This window comes from Rhopalosiphum maidis, chromosome 2 (assembly GCF_003676215.2).
Source record: "Rhopalosiphum maidis isolate BTI-1 chromosome 2, ASM367621v3, whole genome shotgun sequence".
NCBI lineage: Eukaryota > Metazoa > Arthropoda > Insecta > Hemiptera > Aphididae > Rhopalosiphum > Rhopalosiphum maidis.
In genome coordinates, this window is record NC_040878.1 from 72,567,925 (window position 1) to 72,585,585 (window position 17,661).

Consider the following 17,661-nt stretch of genomic DNA (forward strand, 5'->3'; position numbering starts at 1 on the left):
TTATTAATTACAATAAAACAAAATACACAATAGTTTATGTCCAGCTCTAGATGGTAAGACAAAAGAGCCGTATTCCATAGTAAAAAATTAAAGATTGGCGTAAAAAAAAAAATTAAATTACTGACAATACATTTTTAGTAAGCTTTGTATGCAGCCGGTTTGTAAGCAGGGGCGGCGTAAGAGTGGGCTGGGGTGGCGTACGAGTGAGCTGGGGCGGCGTAAGAGTGAGCTGGGGCGGCGTAAGAGTGAGCTGGGGCAGCGTAAGAGTGAGCTGGGGCGGCATACGAGTGTTTGGCGTATGCGGCAGGTGCAGCATAAGAGTGAGCTGGGGCGGCGTAAGAGTGAGCTGGGGCAGCATATGCTGGTTTGTAGGCCGGGGCAGATTTGTAAGCCGAAGCGGGTGCGCTGTAACCGTGGCTATATCCTTCGATTTTCTTGACTTCAGCGTTGAAACCGCTGTGGTCGGCAGTGTATTCGACGACGCGGGTGGAACCGTCGGATTCCAGAAGGCTGTACGATCCCTTGACGTTGCCGTGTCCGTCGCTGTGTTCGGATTGGCTCTTGACGTCGTAGGAATGTGGGTCGTTTACGCTGTATTCGAAGTTATACGGAGTCGGGGACTCGTACGAGTGCTCTGGGGCGTAAGCGTGGTGTGCTGGGTAAGCTGGGGCGGCGTATTGGGCGAGTGTGGTGGCCACGCAGGCGGCGAATATGATCATCTAAAAGTATAATACAATATGTATATATTAAATACAGAATTTTAACTTAACAAATTTTGAATCGTCTGTTTAAAAAAAAAAAAGCGATTGCAACAACGAAATCAAAAATAGAGTCTATTACATTATTGAACGGAATCCAAATACCTTAATTGCCATTGTTGTTGTTTTTTTTTTGTATTGTGTGTACTTTGATCTGTGGATGGAAACTGATAGCAACTGTCCAGTGATTCTCTGTATTTATGTTGACGTAAATTTATAATTGCCTCCCTACCAAATAATTTAATTTTGTGAAGTTGTATCATTACATTATGTTATAACCGGTTATAATATTTAATGTATATTATTATTTTTTCATATTTTTACTTGTTTAAGACCAATTTTGTTACCTTATTTATGCGTAATGTTCCTTTCCAATAATTTGGACAGACATAAATACACGACGTCGTATCATTTCATTGAGATGCTGAAGGATTTTTATATTTTAAAAATTATTCTCAAACCTAAAATTAAGTTAGTAATTTTGGAAATAAACCACACAACTAATTATTATTTAAATCGATTCAATGCCAATTGCCTATTGATAACTAACTATTGATTATTAGGTTTTAGGTATAATAAATTAAGAATTCATGTATCAAGTCAAACACTCAATTTTTCAAATCACTTAGCTGAAATGATTTAAATTAGAATTAGAATTTTACAATATTCGAAAATATGTGAGATAAAATATCTCCGAAATATTGTCGATCAGTGCTTAAAGAATTTAAATTTTAAATATGGTTATGAACTTAGCAATTTTATTTTATTTTATTTTATCGATCTTATTATCGACTTTGACGGCTAGGTCATAAGCTATGATATAAATAAATATTTTTAATTATTAAGGTTATGTCACCTAAACTTATGTGTATGCTGACCTTATAAGTTGTATCATAAAATCTACTTATAAACTCAAAGATAAAATAAAGATACATATTCATAATATTAATATGAATGGTTTTTTTATGTGATATAATTATAATTGTAGTATAGTAATATTTGGTATATTTAATCGAATATTTTGATTTGATTAAAGAATTTTGTAGTTTTGTTTTAGTTCACTAGATTTAGTCCTAAACATTCTTAAATGAAATAGATAACTTTGTGTTCATTGTATTGTCTGTGTTTTTTGAAAATGTCATTTGTTATTTGCATGTTGTGAAATGATCAACATAATGAAAAGTCATCATTTTTTTTCATTTTAGGTGTTTGTATTTCAATTTTTGTTCCACTTTATTAAATGATGATATTGGGGATAGGGATAAAAATACAAATGAAAAGAATATTAACAAGTAAATGTAGAGAATTAATTAGTTCGCAAAATATAATTATACATATAAATATTTTTTAGAAATTTCTAAATTTTCAAAATGTTATGTGTTATCAATAGATATTTTAATTCTTCTATATTTTTTTCAATTAAATATAAATATATGTACAATGTTTATGAAAAAAACTTAAAAATTGAATGTAAAGTTGGTCACATATTTTTTATAAATATTTGTAGATGTAATTATTTTATTTTATGAGAAAAAGGAAGCATAATTCTTTGATTAAAGTTTAATTTATTATGTGATAAAGTAATATTATATTAGATATTTAAACTAAATAAAACATTTTTTATTTAATATTTTATTATTTAGAAATGTTTAATTATAGAGACTTAAAACTTTTTAGTAACACATTTTATTTACATGATATATTTTTCATTTATATTAATTTAAAGCTATTTTAAGATGAACCTATTCAAGCCTTCAGTACACAATATCTTCATATTATGCTCTATATTGGTGTATTAAGATTTTATGTTTTTAAAATAATAAAATGTTTTTCTCAAACAACATAGTAATTAATTAAACTCTAATCCATATAGTTTTTTAATTAAAATTAAGCGTTGCTTTCAAAAAGTAATAAAATATAGCTTGTACTTTGGCACGTGTGAAGTGAATTGGGTTGTCTGCCGACTATATATCCTGTCCGAACTTTTTGATATACTTTATTACAATGCGACCTATTGTAATTAAAAATCCGTGAAATCAATCTGCAGTATACTAGGTTTTAAATGTACCTCGTAATTGAATAGGTTGGTCTAATGAATCTGTTAAACTTGAATACAGTCATAAATTATTGCATACGAAATAAATTTCTTTTTAAGACCTCTGAAAATTTATATTTTTTAAGGTATTTTATAATTTATTAATTTTACCATTAGTATTTTTTTTTTTTTTATAATTATTATCATTATATTGAACGCATTTTTTTAAACATCATATATTTTATATACAAATAATTATTTGATATATGTTTAGGCTAGGTTTCAAGTTTTTATGATTGATGTTTTTTTAAATAAAAACAAAATAAAAAAAGCCATTTAAGGATAAGTTCTTAAACGTATAGATACTAAATTTATTGTTTAAACATTAATTATTTTACGTAATAACTATTTGTTTTTTTTTTAATTCTAATAAAAATACGTGTATTTTTTTTTTATTGATTTGAAAACTTTCGTGATTTACACTAATTTTGTCAATATTTTAATTTCAAATGTAAAAAGTACGGAATATTATGAACATTTGATATTTTTCAATGGATGAAGATAAATTTTTGAAATATGTTGTATTTAATTTACAGACAAATATTTAATAATTTATCATTATAAATTTAAAACAATGATTATAAATGTAAATATTTTGAATTCTTTATTTGTCAAAAATAGCCTTTTTGTTATGATAATTATATTATAAGCAGCAATTACTTATATAAATATTTAGCAATAACTTTTAACGCTTAATCAATCAATAATTACAACATTAAACAAATTTGATCAAGTATAGGTATGTCTAAAATTGCTGACCAAACAAAAATATACATATGAATTATTCGAATTATTTCCTTAATTTGAATATGAAATTTTTTATACAGCTATAACCATAATGATTATAATATTATGTATAATAAATCCCATAATATATAATATAATTTTTAATTCCTAATAAATATTGAGCTCTAGTTGTAATCCATATAATAAAATTTCAAAAATTTAATGAAACTTAGGAATATAACTTATAACTAAAATTGCTTATTGTATAATTCTTGGCTGGCTTTATATAATACGGTTTTATATTTACATGAATAAAATACTTATATTTTATACTTAATTCAAAACTTGTTTGGTGGTTTTCTTGATTATTCATATGCATCATATTATCAGATTGTGAAGAATTAAGGAATTAAGGAGGTACTAGTTTCTATTTTGAAAAAAAATATATTTTAAAATTCAAATGTTTTATTATTTAATTAACAATTTAATAAATTAGACATGATCAGATATTGGTACAGTAGAATAGATGACTTATATGTCAAGTAGTACAATATTCATTTTAAAAAATTGGAATCCTTAAATAAAAAAAAAATTAATATGTCTTGTATGCGATTGGTTTGTAAGCCGGGGCAGAGTACGAGTGAGCTGGGGCGGCGTAAGAGTGAGCTGGGACAGCGTAAGCGTAAGAGTGGGCTGGGGCTACATAAGAGTGAACTGGGGCAGCGTAGGCGTAAGAGTGAGCTGGAGCAGCGTATGAGTGTGCTGGGGCAGCATATGCTGGTTTGTAGGCCGGGGCAGATTTGTGAGCCGAAGCCGGTGCGCTGTAACCGTGGCTATATCCTTCGATTTTCTTGACTTCGGCGTTGAAACCGCTGTGGTCGGCAGTGTATTCGACGACGCGGGTGGAACCGTCGGATTCCAGAAGGCTGTACGATCCCTTGACGTTGCCGTGTCCGTCGCTGTGTTCGGATTGGCTCTTGACGTCGTATGAGTGTGGGTCGTTTACGCTGTATTCGAAGTTATACGGAGTCGGGGTCTCGTACGAGTGCTCTGGGGCGGCGTATTCAGCGAGTGCGGTGGCCACGCAGGCTGCGAAAATGATCATCTGAAATACGCATTGATATTATAATAATACTGGTTATAATTTAAAACACAATATTTAACCAAAAATATATAAACTGTTAGCAACTCGAGAAATATTGTTCAAAATAAAACTTTGATTCATTGAAACAAAATCTAAATACCTTAACTGCCATTTTTGTTTTTTTGATTTTTTGAACTTTACTGTATTTGCTTGGTTCTTTGGATTGAAACTGATAGAAAAATCACTATTGATCATCCGTATTTAAACAAAATGAATGTCTTGATTACTTCCCTTCCAATTACACATTATAATTACTTAATAGATAAATGCAGATTATGTCTGATTGAAACCGGTTGTGCATTAATGTATTATTATATTTTTAGTATTTTAACACTTTTGTAGCTACCGCCCTCTAAATAATTATATTGTTCAGTCTAATGGTAACACTTATTCATTTTAAGCTCTCCTACTTATTTTAAATGTATTTTAAAATATATTTTTACATTTATTCAGAGAGTTCATTAAAATGGCTTTCGATTTCCCTTTTTCTTAACAGGTACATAGTACTTTACAATATTATATGTATTTACTCATTTGTCAATGAAAATTTAAAAGAACTATTATTAGCATACATAGAGTTGCAAACAAATTTAATTACTGGTTGATTTTTTTTTTTTGTCGTAATATAACTTAAACATAGAACATTTTAATATCACAATGTCAAACTAATTAAATAAAAATTTACCCGTATAACTAGCTTAATTTTTTTTTTTTTAGATATTGTTTTCCGTTAACATATCATATTTTGAACTATACGATTGTTTCTATAACACGATTCTAAATAAAATTAATCTTATTTAATTTATTTTGAATATTATCCATGTTTATTTTTACCTTACCTGTCCAAAATATTTGGTTAAAATCTTCCTTAAACCAATAAAAAATATTTATTCTCAAATTATATAATTACTTACAACAAATTTAATTTAAAGGTATATATCATGGTGAATAAATAAAATTAAATAATAAATAAAAATAAATTTAAGTAAACTATAAATTAAACATAATGAGATTTGAAATTTATATTTGTATTTTTATATCACTTTCAAGTTTTATGTAGCACATAATTATTATGATAGCTTTTGATTGATAAAAGTTTTATTTTGTATCAATTTCATACACCTAGAGTTAAAAAGGATAAAATTTATTGAATAAATTTTGTGTTTATTTTAAATTTGATGTAGAAATCTTAGATGTCAGTTTATAAATTGTTTAAATAGTTGTAGGATATAAAAAAAGCATAATAGTTTAAAATTATAATATTAAAATACATTTTCAAGGAAATATGTATTAAAAAAATGAATATAATTGCTCATTTAAAAATATATTGTATGAATAAATTATATTTTATTTTTATATTAAATATGGACAAATCAAACGAAATTAAAGCTAAAATTAATTAATAAAACTTAACAATATAATACACAATTCAAGTTCGTAGATCGTATGAATGCATTATTTATTTAACATATTTATTAATTATTACATACCTAATATTTATTACCATGAACATATTTCTATTCGTCGTCGATATTGGGTTAAAATTTATATTAATATATATAAATATATTACAACATTATGTAATATATAATTAATAAGTATATTTATTATTACTTGAACATCAATAATTATGTAATACCAACATTTACAATGTACTAGTTTTTCAAGTATTAAACAAATTTAGCTACATTAGAAAATACTTATACAGTTTATAAAAAAATATATAAACTGTTTGTACTGATTAATATATTTTAAGTCACGTGTTTATTATTTGTTGTCGTAATCTATACATTTTTTGTATTGACTTAATATTTAATTTAAGTAACGACTACTTGTTATAACTTGTTTCTGCTTGTTCCAAAAATATGTATTATCGAAATGCTATCAAATATGATAAAATTATTTTCATAATAATATTTTATTTATTAAAAAAATTAGAAATAAATAAAAATATTTTTTCTTTTATTTCGTAAACAAAATTACAATGATACAAAAATACAATAGTAAGCCCTTAATGAGTTTAGACAGTGGAATGGGTACAATTCTGCCTATTCACATACCTATATCATATCCCTAGACTGGAACCAAAGAACTATAATGATGTATGGTGCTTTGTAATGTATATAATATGTGCTTTAATTTTCTTGCCTTTATTGTTAAAAATCACAGCAGTCGTCATTAGTTTATAGTATAACGTGAGTTAAATCTTAGATTTCCAGAAGGATGTAACATTTTTTAACATTGCTGTGTCCATTGCTGTATTCAGACTAGCTGTGAACACCATAAGTGTGTGGGTCATTTACACTGTACTTGAAATGGCAAGGGATTATGTGCTCTGTGGCGTAAGAATGGTAGCTGGGTAAGTTGAGGTGGCGTATTGGGCAAGTGTGTTGGTAACGTAGTCGATGAAAAAAAGAATCAACTGCACTTCAATAACAACAATCAAACATATTTATTTTTCATCTTTTTTATCGACATTTTTCAATTAAAATTGTTAAATAAACATGTTGTGATTATAGTTTTTAGATAATTTATCAAACAAAAATCGTATGTACCTTAATGGCCATCATGTTTTAAGAATACTTAATAATGTTGCAGCTTGTGTGCTTTTTGGTTAAACTTCATTAAACTGATATGTATATTCATTAATAAGAGTTAATATCTATACTACTTTATTGGATATAGTTATCTCATTGTTTCTGATAACTTAATTTTAAACATATATACACATATATTATAGCCAGTTATAAATTATTTTTTTTTCTGTTTCAAACAGTTATATATAACGTATAGTTAGTAGTTACCGTACCTTTTTGCTTTATACCTATTCAGCCTTTTACTCTCAAGTAGAATCTATACAATTTGTGTCATTTTAAATTACAGATTCAGAGCTTATTTACAGATTCAAATAAATTAAATGTTCTTATTTAAGAGCATTTAACTCATAAAAAAGTGTTTTAATTAATAGATTTATAAACATTTCAAAAAATTGTGTATGATTTATCTGTATTAGAACCTGTAATTTGAATCTATACTTATATAATGTCTTGCCGAATGACAAGAAATTGCTACATATTATATTCTATCACTTGATTGAAAGGGAATAATTAACAAACGGGTGTGGTAAATGTATAATTGTTTAAAGTACGAAAATAATTGGTAGATTAGTTAACCGGTCGTAATAGAATATAATAATATGCGTTTAAAATATGCCGTTTTGGAAGAGATGCAATTTTAATGAATAGTTGACATAAATATAAAGAACCAGTAGTAAAGAGATTTCTGTTTTAAGTCATCTTAAAACCAAAAAAAAAAAAAAACCGTTAAAAAAAATTCAAAATGGCCGTTAAGGTGCTCATTTATTTGTTAAATAATGTATCTGAAAACATAAAATTAGAAACATGTTCATTTTTGCATTTTTAATTTTAACGCTTTAATTGCAGATGATCATTTTTGCAGCCTGCGTGGCCATCACACTTGCCCAATACGTGCAACTTCATCTTACCCAGGCACCCGGCACACCATGTATACGTTCTACAGCACACAATCTCTTACAACTTCGAATACATTGAATACAGTGTATACTACCCAAACACAAACGATCTCAAGAGCCAATCTTTCAATGCCGAAGTCAAGAAAATCAAAGAATATAACCACGGTTACAACGCACCACACAACGCCCCAGCTACCGTATATTGTTCTTCCTATTCCGCTCCTATTGCTTACGCAACTTACTCTGCCCCGACTAACAGACGAGTCACGTACAACACATATTAATTATCAAAATGTTCATCCATAACCTTGTTATAAGTACCTTGGTCGACATTGAGAAACACCTAAATCGTCAAAAATACTTAACTGCTTGTTTGTAAAATTATGTTATAATTGGTTTTTTATTTAAATAAATATTAAATCAAATAATTCTGTACATTTATTACTTATTTGTTGTTTAATATGTTACGTTACGTAAAATGATATATAGGTACTATATTATTACGATTAATGTAGGTTATCTGGCATTGTGATACATAACATCATACTCGGCCTGTATATACTTGCAGAAATATTCAAATACCATCTTGCAAAGCATTTTACTTTGACCATATCAATGGCGTAAGCAGAATTGGTTTATAGAAAGGTACTACTTATATATATATAATGTTTATTCCATGTGTAAATGTAATATTCCATCATAAAAGAAATCATTATACGTGTTTTGTTTACGAGGAAGGTGTACCTAACCACCCCTACCGCCGTCGGTAGCCACTGGACCATAGTAAATAGATTATTATAACTTTAAACTATAGAAATTAAAATCAAAATAAAATTGTCATTGTATATTAGCAACATTAAATGGAAATAAAAAGTTTACAATCATTTTAATAAGTTTTGTCTTATTTACTAATGTCGATTATGTATTTTATAAAATAATATTACAAAACATACTAACCAATTATAGGAAAAGTACAATTGGTTATTGTTTTTGTTTACATTGGAAACACATATTTATATTAAATTCTCGATATTATACTTTTAATTACCGCCATGTCAATATTATTTCATAAAAAAAAATGAAAAATGAGTTGTCAGCTTATCAAAATGTTTTTTTTATAGTTAGTATGCGAGTTTTAATATTAGAGTATTTGTGCAGTGGAATCGTGTATAATGTAGTCTTGTAAAAGTTTTTCCCGTGTTCAAATTAAAAGTAAAATGTAAAAGTAATATTTAAAAATTTAAAAATTCTATAAGAATAAACTTAAAGAAGTATATTACGTAATGTCATCTAAATATAATTGCATATACAAGTAATGAATACAAAAAAAAACATTTTAATATACACTTTTCTATCTGGACTCGTGAATTTTATAAACAGCTGGCAACTTATTGTGCGGCGTGAATTATACATACAAATTAAGTATTATACATTGTCCATTTGTCCGATAAACGATAGTCCATTTTTCCTGCAAAATATAATATATAACACCGCAGTTTTTTATTTACGAAATAACAAAACAATTGATTATTATTTTTTAACTTTCTAACTACCAACAACTATCAAGAATTAAATTTATCACTAACTTATTCGTTTTGAATTGAATAAATATTTAAAGTTAAAAGAAATTATTTTCATTTTAACGATTAAATTTTTAAATGTATAATATAGTTTAAAAACGGGTGGAGTTATTTGTGAATTCTCTTATTTCTTGTGTATTTCTTAATGCACGTTTGAAATCGCTAGTAAATTATTTTATTTAAAAATAAGTATGGAATTCATGCCTACTTATTATAAAGTTTGAAAAGTTTAATTAAAAAAAATGATGTCACTCATACAATTAAATAATAATATAAAATATTTTGATTTAACAGTATATACTTGTTAGGTTAGGCTAATAAATTTACTTTAGGCAGTTATATGGTGCTTTTCTGTTAAAATAAATTTTAAATTGTTCTGGCTGCGTAGGTATACATTTTAATTTTTGTTTAAAACTCACTTAACGTACATTAATATTGGTTATGGTATGTAAGTATTGTATAATAGGGGTGGCCAACCAATCGATCGCAAGATGAATTTGAGTCAATCGCGACTTCTTTTCGTATTTTCTTGAATTTTTGAATTTTTTCTGTAAATTTGTATATCTTCATATCAACGAATATAAAAATTTTATTTATAAAATGCAATAAATAACTATGAAAAGCGAGATTATACATAGATATCGAATAAAAGAAGTGTAACATGCATGTACATAATATATATCAAACATATTTTTTTTTTTAGCCTTTTTTTTTTTTAGTCGATTGCGACAGCCTAGAAAATCTCAGAGGTCAATCGCAAGTCTATTAAAGTTGGCCACCCCTATTGTATAATATACTCGTAATTATATTTGATTGTCTTGTTAGGTGAATAAATTAACATTAATGCCATGTCAATCGAATATAGTTGACGGACGAATATTATATTTACTTGTATTAGTGAATTTTTCAATAATAAAACGTTGAAAATCAATAAAAGGCCTTTTTAATTCATTAAAATACACACCAACATCAATTTAAACTCAATATAACAATATTTGTATAATGAAGTTTACTTGTTCACCGTATAAATAAGCATCACTTACAAGTATTTCTAATATGCTAACAGTACATATTATAATATTGCTTGATATAGCTTCAGCAGATTGAGTAGCCCTGTAGTTGCTTAGGTCTATGTCCCACAGAAGGCAACATATATATATATATATATTTGTAGATTATTATAATAATTAATATACAAGAATTATTTTTTAGGCTTATTTTAATGGTGTAACACTCCGGTGCGTTCTAATTATAAACTCATAAAATATCAAGAGTTGCGTTATTTATGTATTATCGTCATTTGTATGGAACATTTTGAAATTTTAGATATTATCAATAATTTTATATCATTGAAATCAGTTTATATATTAGTAGATACAAGTTATTTATACATTTTTCTGATTTCTATCGTATACTGGATTTTAAGATTAAATATAAATAATTTAGATATGTGAAACCCGAAGGATTTTTGATGGATGGTTATCAAAATTAGCATATTTTATAGCAATATCTTTAGATATAAGTAAACCAATCAGCAATTTAAGTTTAATAATAAATATAAGCTCTATAACCTACCTTTGTTTTTACTTTTTTTGCTTTAGCTTTAAAACTAAAGTTACCAAGACCAATAGTATATTCGGCGATACATATTGAACCAGAACAATTCTAAAACCCATAATTAAATTTCTTTAAAAGAAAATTTGAAACATTTGTTTTTTAATAAAATTGTTACAGCATATTATCAAAATTATGTTTTGTTTTTGTGGGTATCAGTTAATAATAAATGATGAAAAAATAAAAAGGCAGATATAATATAGGTACAGTAAATGTATGTATATATTTACAAAATTAATACAGTAGTTATGCTAAATATTTTAAATATGAACGTGATAATGTTTAAAGTGAACGACTATGATTCAGTGTGAACTTTATAGTTGAGAAAGGCACAAAGAAAATATGAAAAATGATGAAAAAAGGTAATATTACTAAAAAAATTAGTATGCTGGCTTGTAGGCCGGAGCTGAGTAAGCAGGAGCTGAGTAAGCAGGTGCAGAGTGTGCGGGTGCTGAGTATGCGGGTGCCGAGTAAGCTGGCTTGTAGGCTGGGGCAGGTGCACTGTAACCATGGTTATGTCCTTCAATTTTCTTAACTTCAGCGTTGAAACCGCTGTGGTCATCGGCGGTGTATTCGACGACGCGGGTGGAACCGTCGGCTTCCAAAAGGCTGTAAGTTCCCTTGACGTAACCGTTGCCGTCGCTGTACTCGGATTGGCTGTGCACGTCGTATGTGTGTGGGTCGTTTACGCTGTATTCGAAGTTGTACGGAGTTGGGGCATACGCGTGTTCAGCTTGAGCGTAAGCGTTTTGAGCTGGATATGCCGGGGCGGCGTATTGGGCAAGTGCGGTGGCCACGCAGGCGGCAAAAATGATCATCTGGAATAAAATAATTTAGTTTAAATAACAATAAATTGTTATATATAGAGATTTATGGTATAGTAAATTTATTGAAAATAATATATTAAGCACCTTAACTGCCATTTTTTATTTATTTTTTTTTTGAACTGTGCTGTGTATGTTCTTGTTAGTTCAGCTGTTTGAAACTGATAGCTATTGACTATTGATTCTCCCTATTTATGTTGAATGACAATTTTTAATTTTACCCTTCCAATCAATATTGGTTTGTAAATATTTCCAAATTTATTATTATTACTTGAACCGGTTGTAGTCAATATATTATTAGTATTATAATTTCAATCACTAAATGGTTACCTCCTATATTTGCAGGAATAGTATAACCCTTTCCAATTCATATTTTTATTTCGTATAGCGTGGTCTAATTATTATGTGATGTGACATAATGTTACTATAGATTTTGTTAACTGTTTATTTATTTGGCATACTTAATATTTACATTCTATACGTGATAATGTTATACACTCGTATGTTACTATTTTAAAATACTTATAATAAGATAATTCTGTAAATTTTATTTTGGGATTTTGGAACAGTTTTAATAAGAGCTACATTTTGAAACAATAATTAAAACACAAAATTATATGTATAAGTTATTACTGCAATATTACTGAATAAAAATTTACATATTATAAATGTTTAATTATTCACTAATGGTTTAATTTAAATTAAATTGATATGTATTAAAATGAGTTTATTTTTGAAATAATTTTAGTATTTTAAAATAATAACAAAATTTGATTCTGATTTCGTTTTTACTTTCAATTTTTTTCAAGTTATATTATTAAAACATTATATATTGCACTTAACACGCATCTCGCTACCTAATATGTCCTCGGAGTAGATAATAATTATGCACTGATAATTATTGGGAACTGTAAATTTAAATTTACCTAATGTATGTTACAAAATCAATATAATGAAATAGTATATAGATCATGTGAAAATTTAACCTTCTTTATATTCATTTACCTGCAAATAAGCGTTTTAAAAGTTGTAGAATTGCATATTTGTACACTCAGGTACAAATAAATTCTAGGTTATTAAATTATACAGTATTTGTATTTTGTATTATGTATGCATAGATATAACATTGTTTTTCACAACTCAACAACGTATAATGATTGATCTAAATATTATAGTAATGTTAGCGATACATTATCAACATCTTGCTCCGTATCATGCTCACATCTATCGAGAGAAGCTGTATCTACAGTTAAATTTAAATGTAAAAACCTGTTTTTGTATTTTAATCGATAAATTGACTCATCAAAACAGGTGTAACTCAATATTTTATTGTTGCTAGATTAATGCTACCCGTGAATTCAAAAAGTTGTTTTTATTATATTTCCTTATTCTCAAACGTATATTACATATTTATTAACAATAATCGAAAATATTATAGTTTTAGTTTTTTTTGTTTATTTAATTATTTACAATATTAGTAATTATTATAATACAATAATATTTATTATAAGAGTAGTGATAAAATATTACTAATATTATCTTCTACTAACGAATGAAAATAATGAGTCCACAATAATTATTTTAAGAGCCACAGCTGATGAAATTAAAAACAAACAATTTTTTTAAATATAATACTGCAGATTAATAACGCAACGATAAAAAGTGGTTACGTCAATACTATGTTAACCTTTATTACAAATGCTTTTAAATATGTATTTACAATATTTTAATTTTGTAATAATTTGTCTGATTTTAATATTGATCTTTGTGTTCAATAGCTATTTATTGTACACTTTTTTAAGTTTTGTAATTTTGTGAATAATATTACAATAGAACATAATCTACGTGCATGAAGGTACGCGAAGGTTGGGATTAACATTTCTTCACCTATGTAATTATATTAATAAGTAATAACGTGAGATACTATTATATCACAGCAATGCTCAAACCGTGGCTTATAGCCTTCAGCATTCATAGTCCTTACGCGTGACCAACGTTATTTCGTTTAAAGTTATAACAAAAATTACAAATTATTTTAATTATATTCAAATATTTTTGAATTTAATATTATAATTTATAACTGTATCTTATTATTCTTATTAGAATTATTATACAATTGTATGACTAATATTATAAATTTAGGAAAAAATTATTGCCATTTTACATATTATAGATATGAAATATGATTTTAAAAGTAATTATGGTTTTCATCTCCTAAAAAGTCTGAAAATATAGTTTTTGCTCACTATATTTTTTCTAAAATTGTCTCATTTTACTACAAATTCAACTGTTTTACTTATTATTAAATTTTAATAAAGCCATAAATAGAGAATAGCATATCAATTTGTTTTATATGGATTTAATGTTTAAATTCTGATAATTTTATTAAAATAATTTTTTAAAAATAATTTTGATTGCTTGTTAGAGCATAAAACAAGATTAATCGTGTGATATCCTAGTAGCCATTATCATATAATATAACAGAATTTATGATATTATATTCAATTTATTACTTTAAAGAGCTTTAATCAAATACTAATTTATTTGATTGAATACACATGAGTTATTCATTAGGTAAGAAAATAAGGGAATGACTAATACCCAGTTTTTATATAATATGTTTCAATATAATTTCAACTAATTAATGTACATACTAATAAATACTACTTATATATAAACCGTATGTATTCAAATTGTACGAGTTACCTCATAATCGTTATTCATACCATTACTACAAGAAGTCTAGAATACAATAATAAATTGCAATATTATAATATAATATATTGTGTTTCATCTTTTTATTTCCGTATTTTTTATTTTTTTATTTTTATTATTATTATAAATAATTTTGAAATATTTATAATATATATATTATAACATATTTTAAGTTGAATTACTAATATTTTATAGTGTTACAAAATAAGACATAATTAGTTCAGTAGTTATGGGTGAGTTCTAAAGTTTAGATAGAGTTAGTGTAATATAGTTGGTGAAGTAGTGAACTACAAACTTCATGGGACACCTCTTGCAACTTTACTTCTCTTTCAAAACTTTAAATGCTTATTAATCGGAAAAAAATCTATCGTCTCAATATTCGAAGTTTAAACACAAGAATCTCTACTTTAGATTATACAGTAACACACTAACACATAAACGCTGTGGTTAAAAAAATCACGATATATAATATATAATATTATAAATAAAATATTGTATAAAAAGAAAATGAGTGTAGCCATTTAAATATATTATAGTTGTCTCTTAAGTAATATAGTTATTAAATATATTCTTAAATTAGAGTACTACCTACTATGCAAGTAATTTCACTTAAAAAGACCTACTAGGTAACTTAATATAGTAAGCTGATCTCCACTCAGAATCGTATTGATGTATCATAATAAAGTTATAGAAAATTATAGTCAAAATATTATAGAATATTGTAATATGTATATTATATTTGAAATAAAGGACAAGTTGATTAGACTACATTGAGTCATATAACTTAAAATCATTAATTATAATATATCAATACGATTGTTGATTATATATTGTATATTCGTATATAATATGTATATTTATCGTTATGGTAGTAGGTAGTATTATTATAATGTAAAAAAATCGTGAAGCATTCACAAAATGCAGTTATAGAAGAATTTTTTTCAAAATACTTTTTAACGACAATACAATTTGGTAACAATATTACTGATACTCAATATTAATGAAGCATTTAATTGTACACAGTTTACTTTAGCTATTTTGCATCAATGATTTATTTTATTTTGGTTTTATAAAAAAAAAAACATATATTTCGTCCATAGAAAAATGGTCATGAAAAATGTGTTATTCTTATAATATACTAGGACACAAAAACGAGAAAAAGAATATAACCCTTATTTAGACAAGGTGTACAAATGGCAATGTCAAATAAAGAAAAACCTTTTATATTTTATTGTTTTTTTTAATTGTAACCAGAAGGATATTCGAGACTATATGCGTGCAGCTCCATGATAAAGACATTAAAACTACCGCAGTAATTATATTACGTTCAAAATACGAACACATTAAGCATTAAGGAACTAAGCACTATTTTACTGCTGCTGTGTAAGAGTAATAAAAATAAATTATTGTAATTCAAATAATTAACTATATGTCTATATTTTTAATAAATTTCAATTAAATACATTTAAAAACTACTGATATTTCTATCTTTCTATTTTGAATATGCAGCTGACCACAAGAGTTAAAATAGATTTAATAGATCGGTGAAAATCATATGTATGCGTTTACGCAAATATTATTATTATGTCACTAGTGCATCTGAATAGCACTTCGGTTATGTTTTAATAAAGGAGTATTATTTTATAAGACTTAGATACCACGAACGATTTGATCTTGCGTTAATATAGTGACCATTTATGACCGCATATATTTTGATGATAGGTTTTGAACCGAACGCTATGATAAATAATAAATAAAAATACACGGAGATATACAATAAATACATATTTGTATGTTTATATTTACACAATAAATACAATAGTCATACTAAGTATTTTACATATTAATATGGTCATGTTTAAGTTTGTAACCATGGTTCAATGTGAACGCAATACAATTGAAATGAGAATGAAGAAAATTAAAAATAAGTTGGAAGATTTGATTAAGAAAATTAGTATGCCGGCTTGTAGGCAGGAGCGGAGTATGCTGGCGCAGAGTAAGCTGGTGCGGAGTAAGCTGGCTTGTAGGCTGGTGCGGAGTATGATGGAGCTTTGTATCCACCTTCGTTCTTGACAACGGCGTTGAAACCGCTGTGGTCATCGGCGGTGTATTCGACGACGCGGGTGGAACCGTCGGCTTCCAAAAGGCTGTAAGTTCCCTTGACGTAACCGTTTCCGTCGCTGTACTCGGATTGGCTGTGCACGTCGTATGTGTGTGGGTCGTTTACGCTGTATTCGAAGTTGTACGGAGTTGGGGCATACGCGTGTTCAGCTTGAGCGTAAGCGTTTTGAGCTGGATATGCCGGGGCGGCGTATTGAGCAAGTGCGGTGGCCACGCAGGCGGCAAAAATGATCATCTGTAATAAAATTAATGTGGTTTTTAAAAAAAAAAAAAAATAATGTGATTGGATTTTTTGATAATCTATTAAAAATAATGTAAGTACCTTAACGGCCATTTTATGTATTTATTTTTGAATTGTACTGTGATGTGTGTTTGTTACGAGTTGCGCTGTTTGAAACTGATAGATGTTCTTTATCGATGCTCCGTATTTATGGACACTGCTGTATGTTCAAAATTCATCCCTTCTAAATCTATCTGTTTAATTAAGCGAATGCGTTGAATTTTATGTGAACCGGTTATAGACAATATTATATTATTTTCTTATTTTTTCATATGCTGGCGTCTAATGCGGTTACCGCCCTTTATTAGTTA

The 17,661-nt window shown here is 27.1% G+C and overlaps 2 protein-coding genes across 2 annotated transcripts in view; one reads left to right on the forward strand and one right to left on the reverse strand.

Annotated features, from left to right (window-relative positions):
- LOC113554892 (cuticle protein 19.8-like) overlaps positions 1-17,661 on the reverse strand; it is a 28,290-nt gene continuing 10,629 nt past the window's right edge. Inside the window, 4 exon segments of the mRNA XM_026958978.1 lie at positions 1-353; positions 4,307-4,627; positions 11,800-11,889; positions 16,910-16,977. Coding sequence (XP_026814779.1) covers positions 135-353; positions 4,307-4,627; positions 11,800-11,889; positions 16,910-16,977 — 698 coding nt within the window. The 3' untranslated portion in view covers positions 1-134.
- Positions 6,982-8,536, forward strand: LOC113554887. Its single transcript, XM_026958973.1, has 2 exons — positions 6,982-7,082; positions 8,183-8,536. The coding sequence occupies exons 1-2, from the start codon at positions 7,039-7,041 to the stop codon at positions 8,520-8,522; spliced, it is 384 nt and encodes a 127-aa protein (XP_026814774.1). The 5' UTR covers positions 6,982-7,038; the 3' UTR covers positions 8,523-8,536.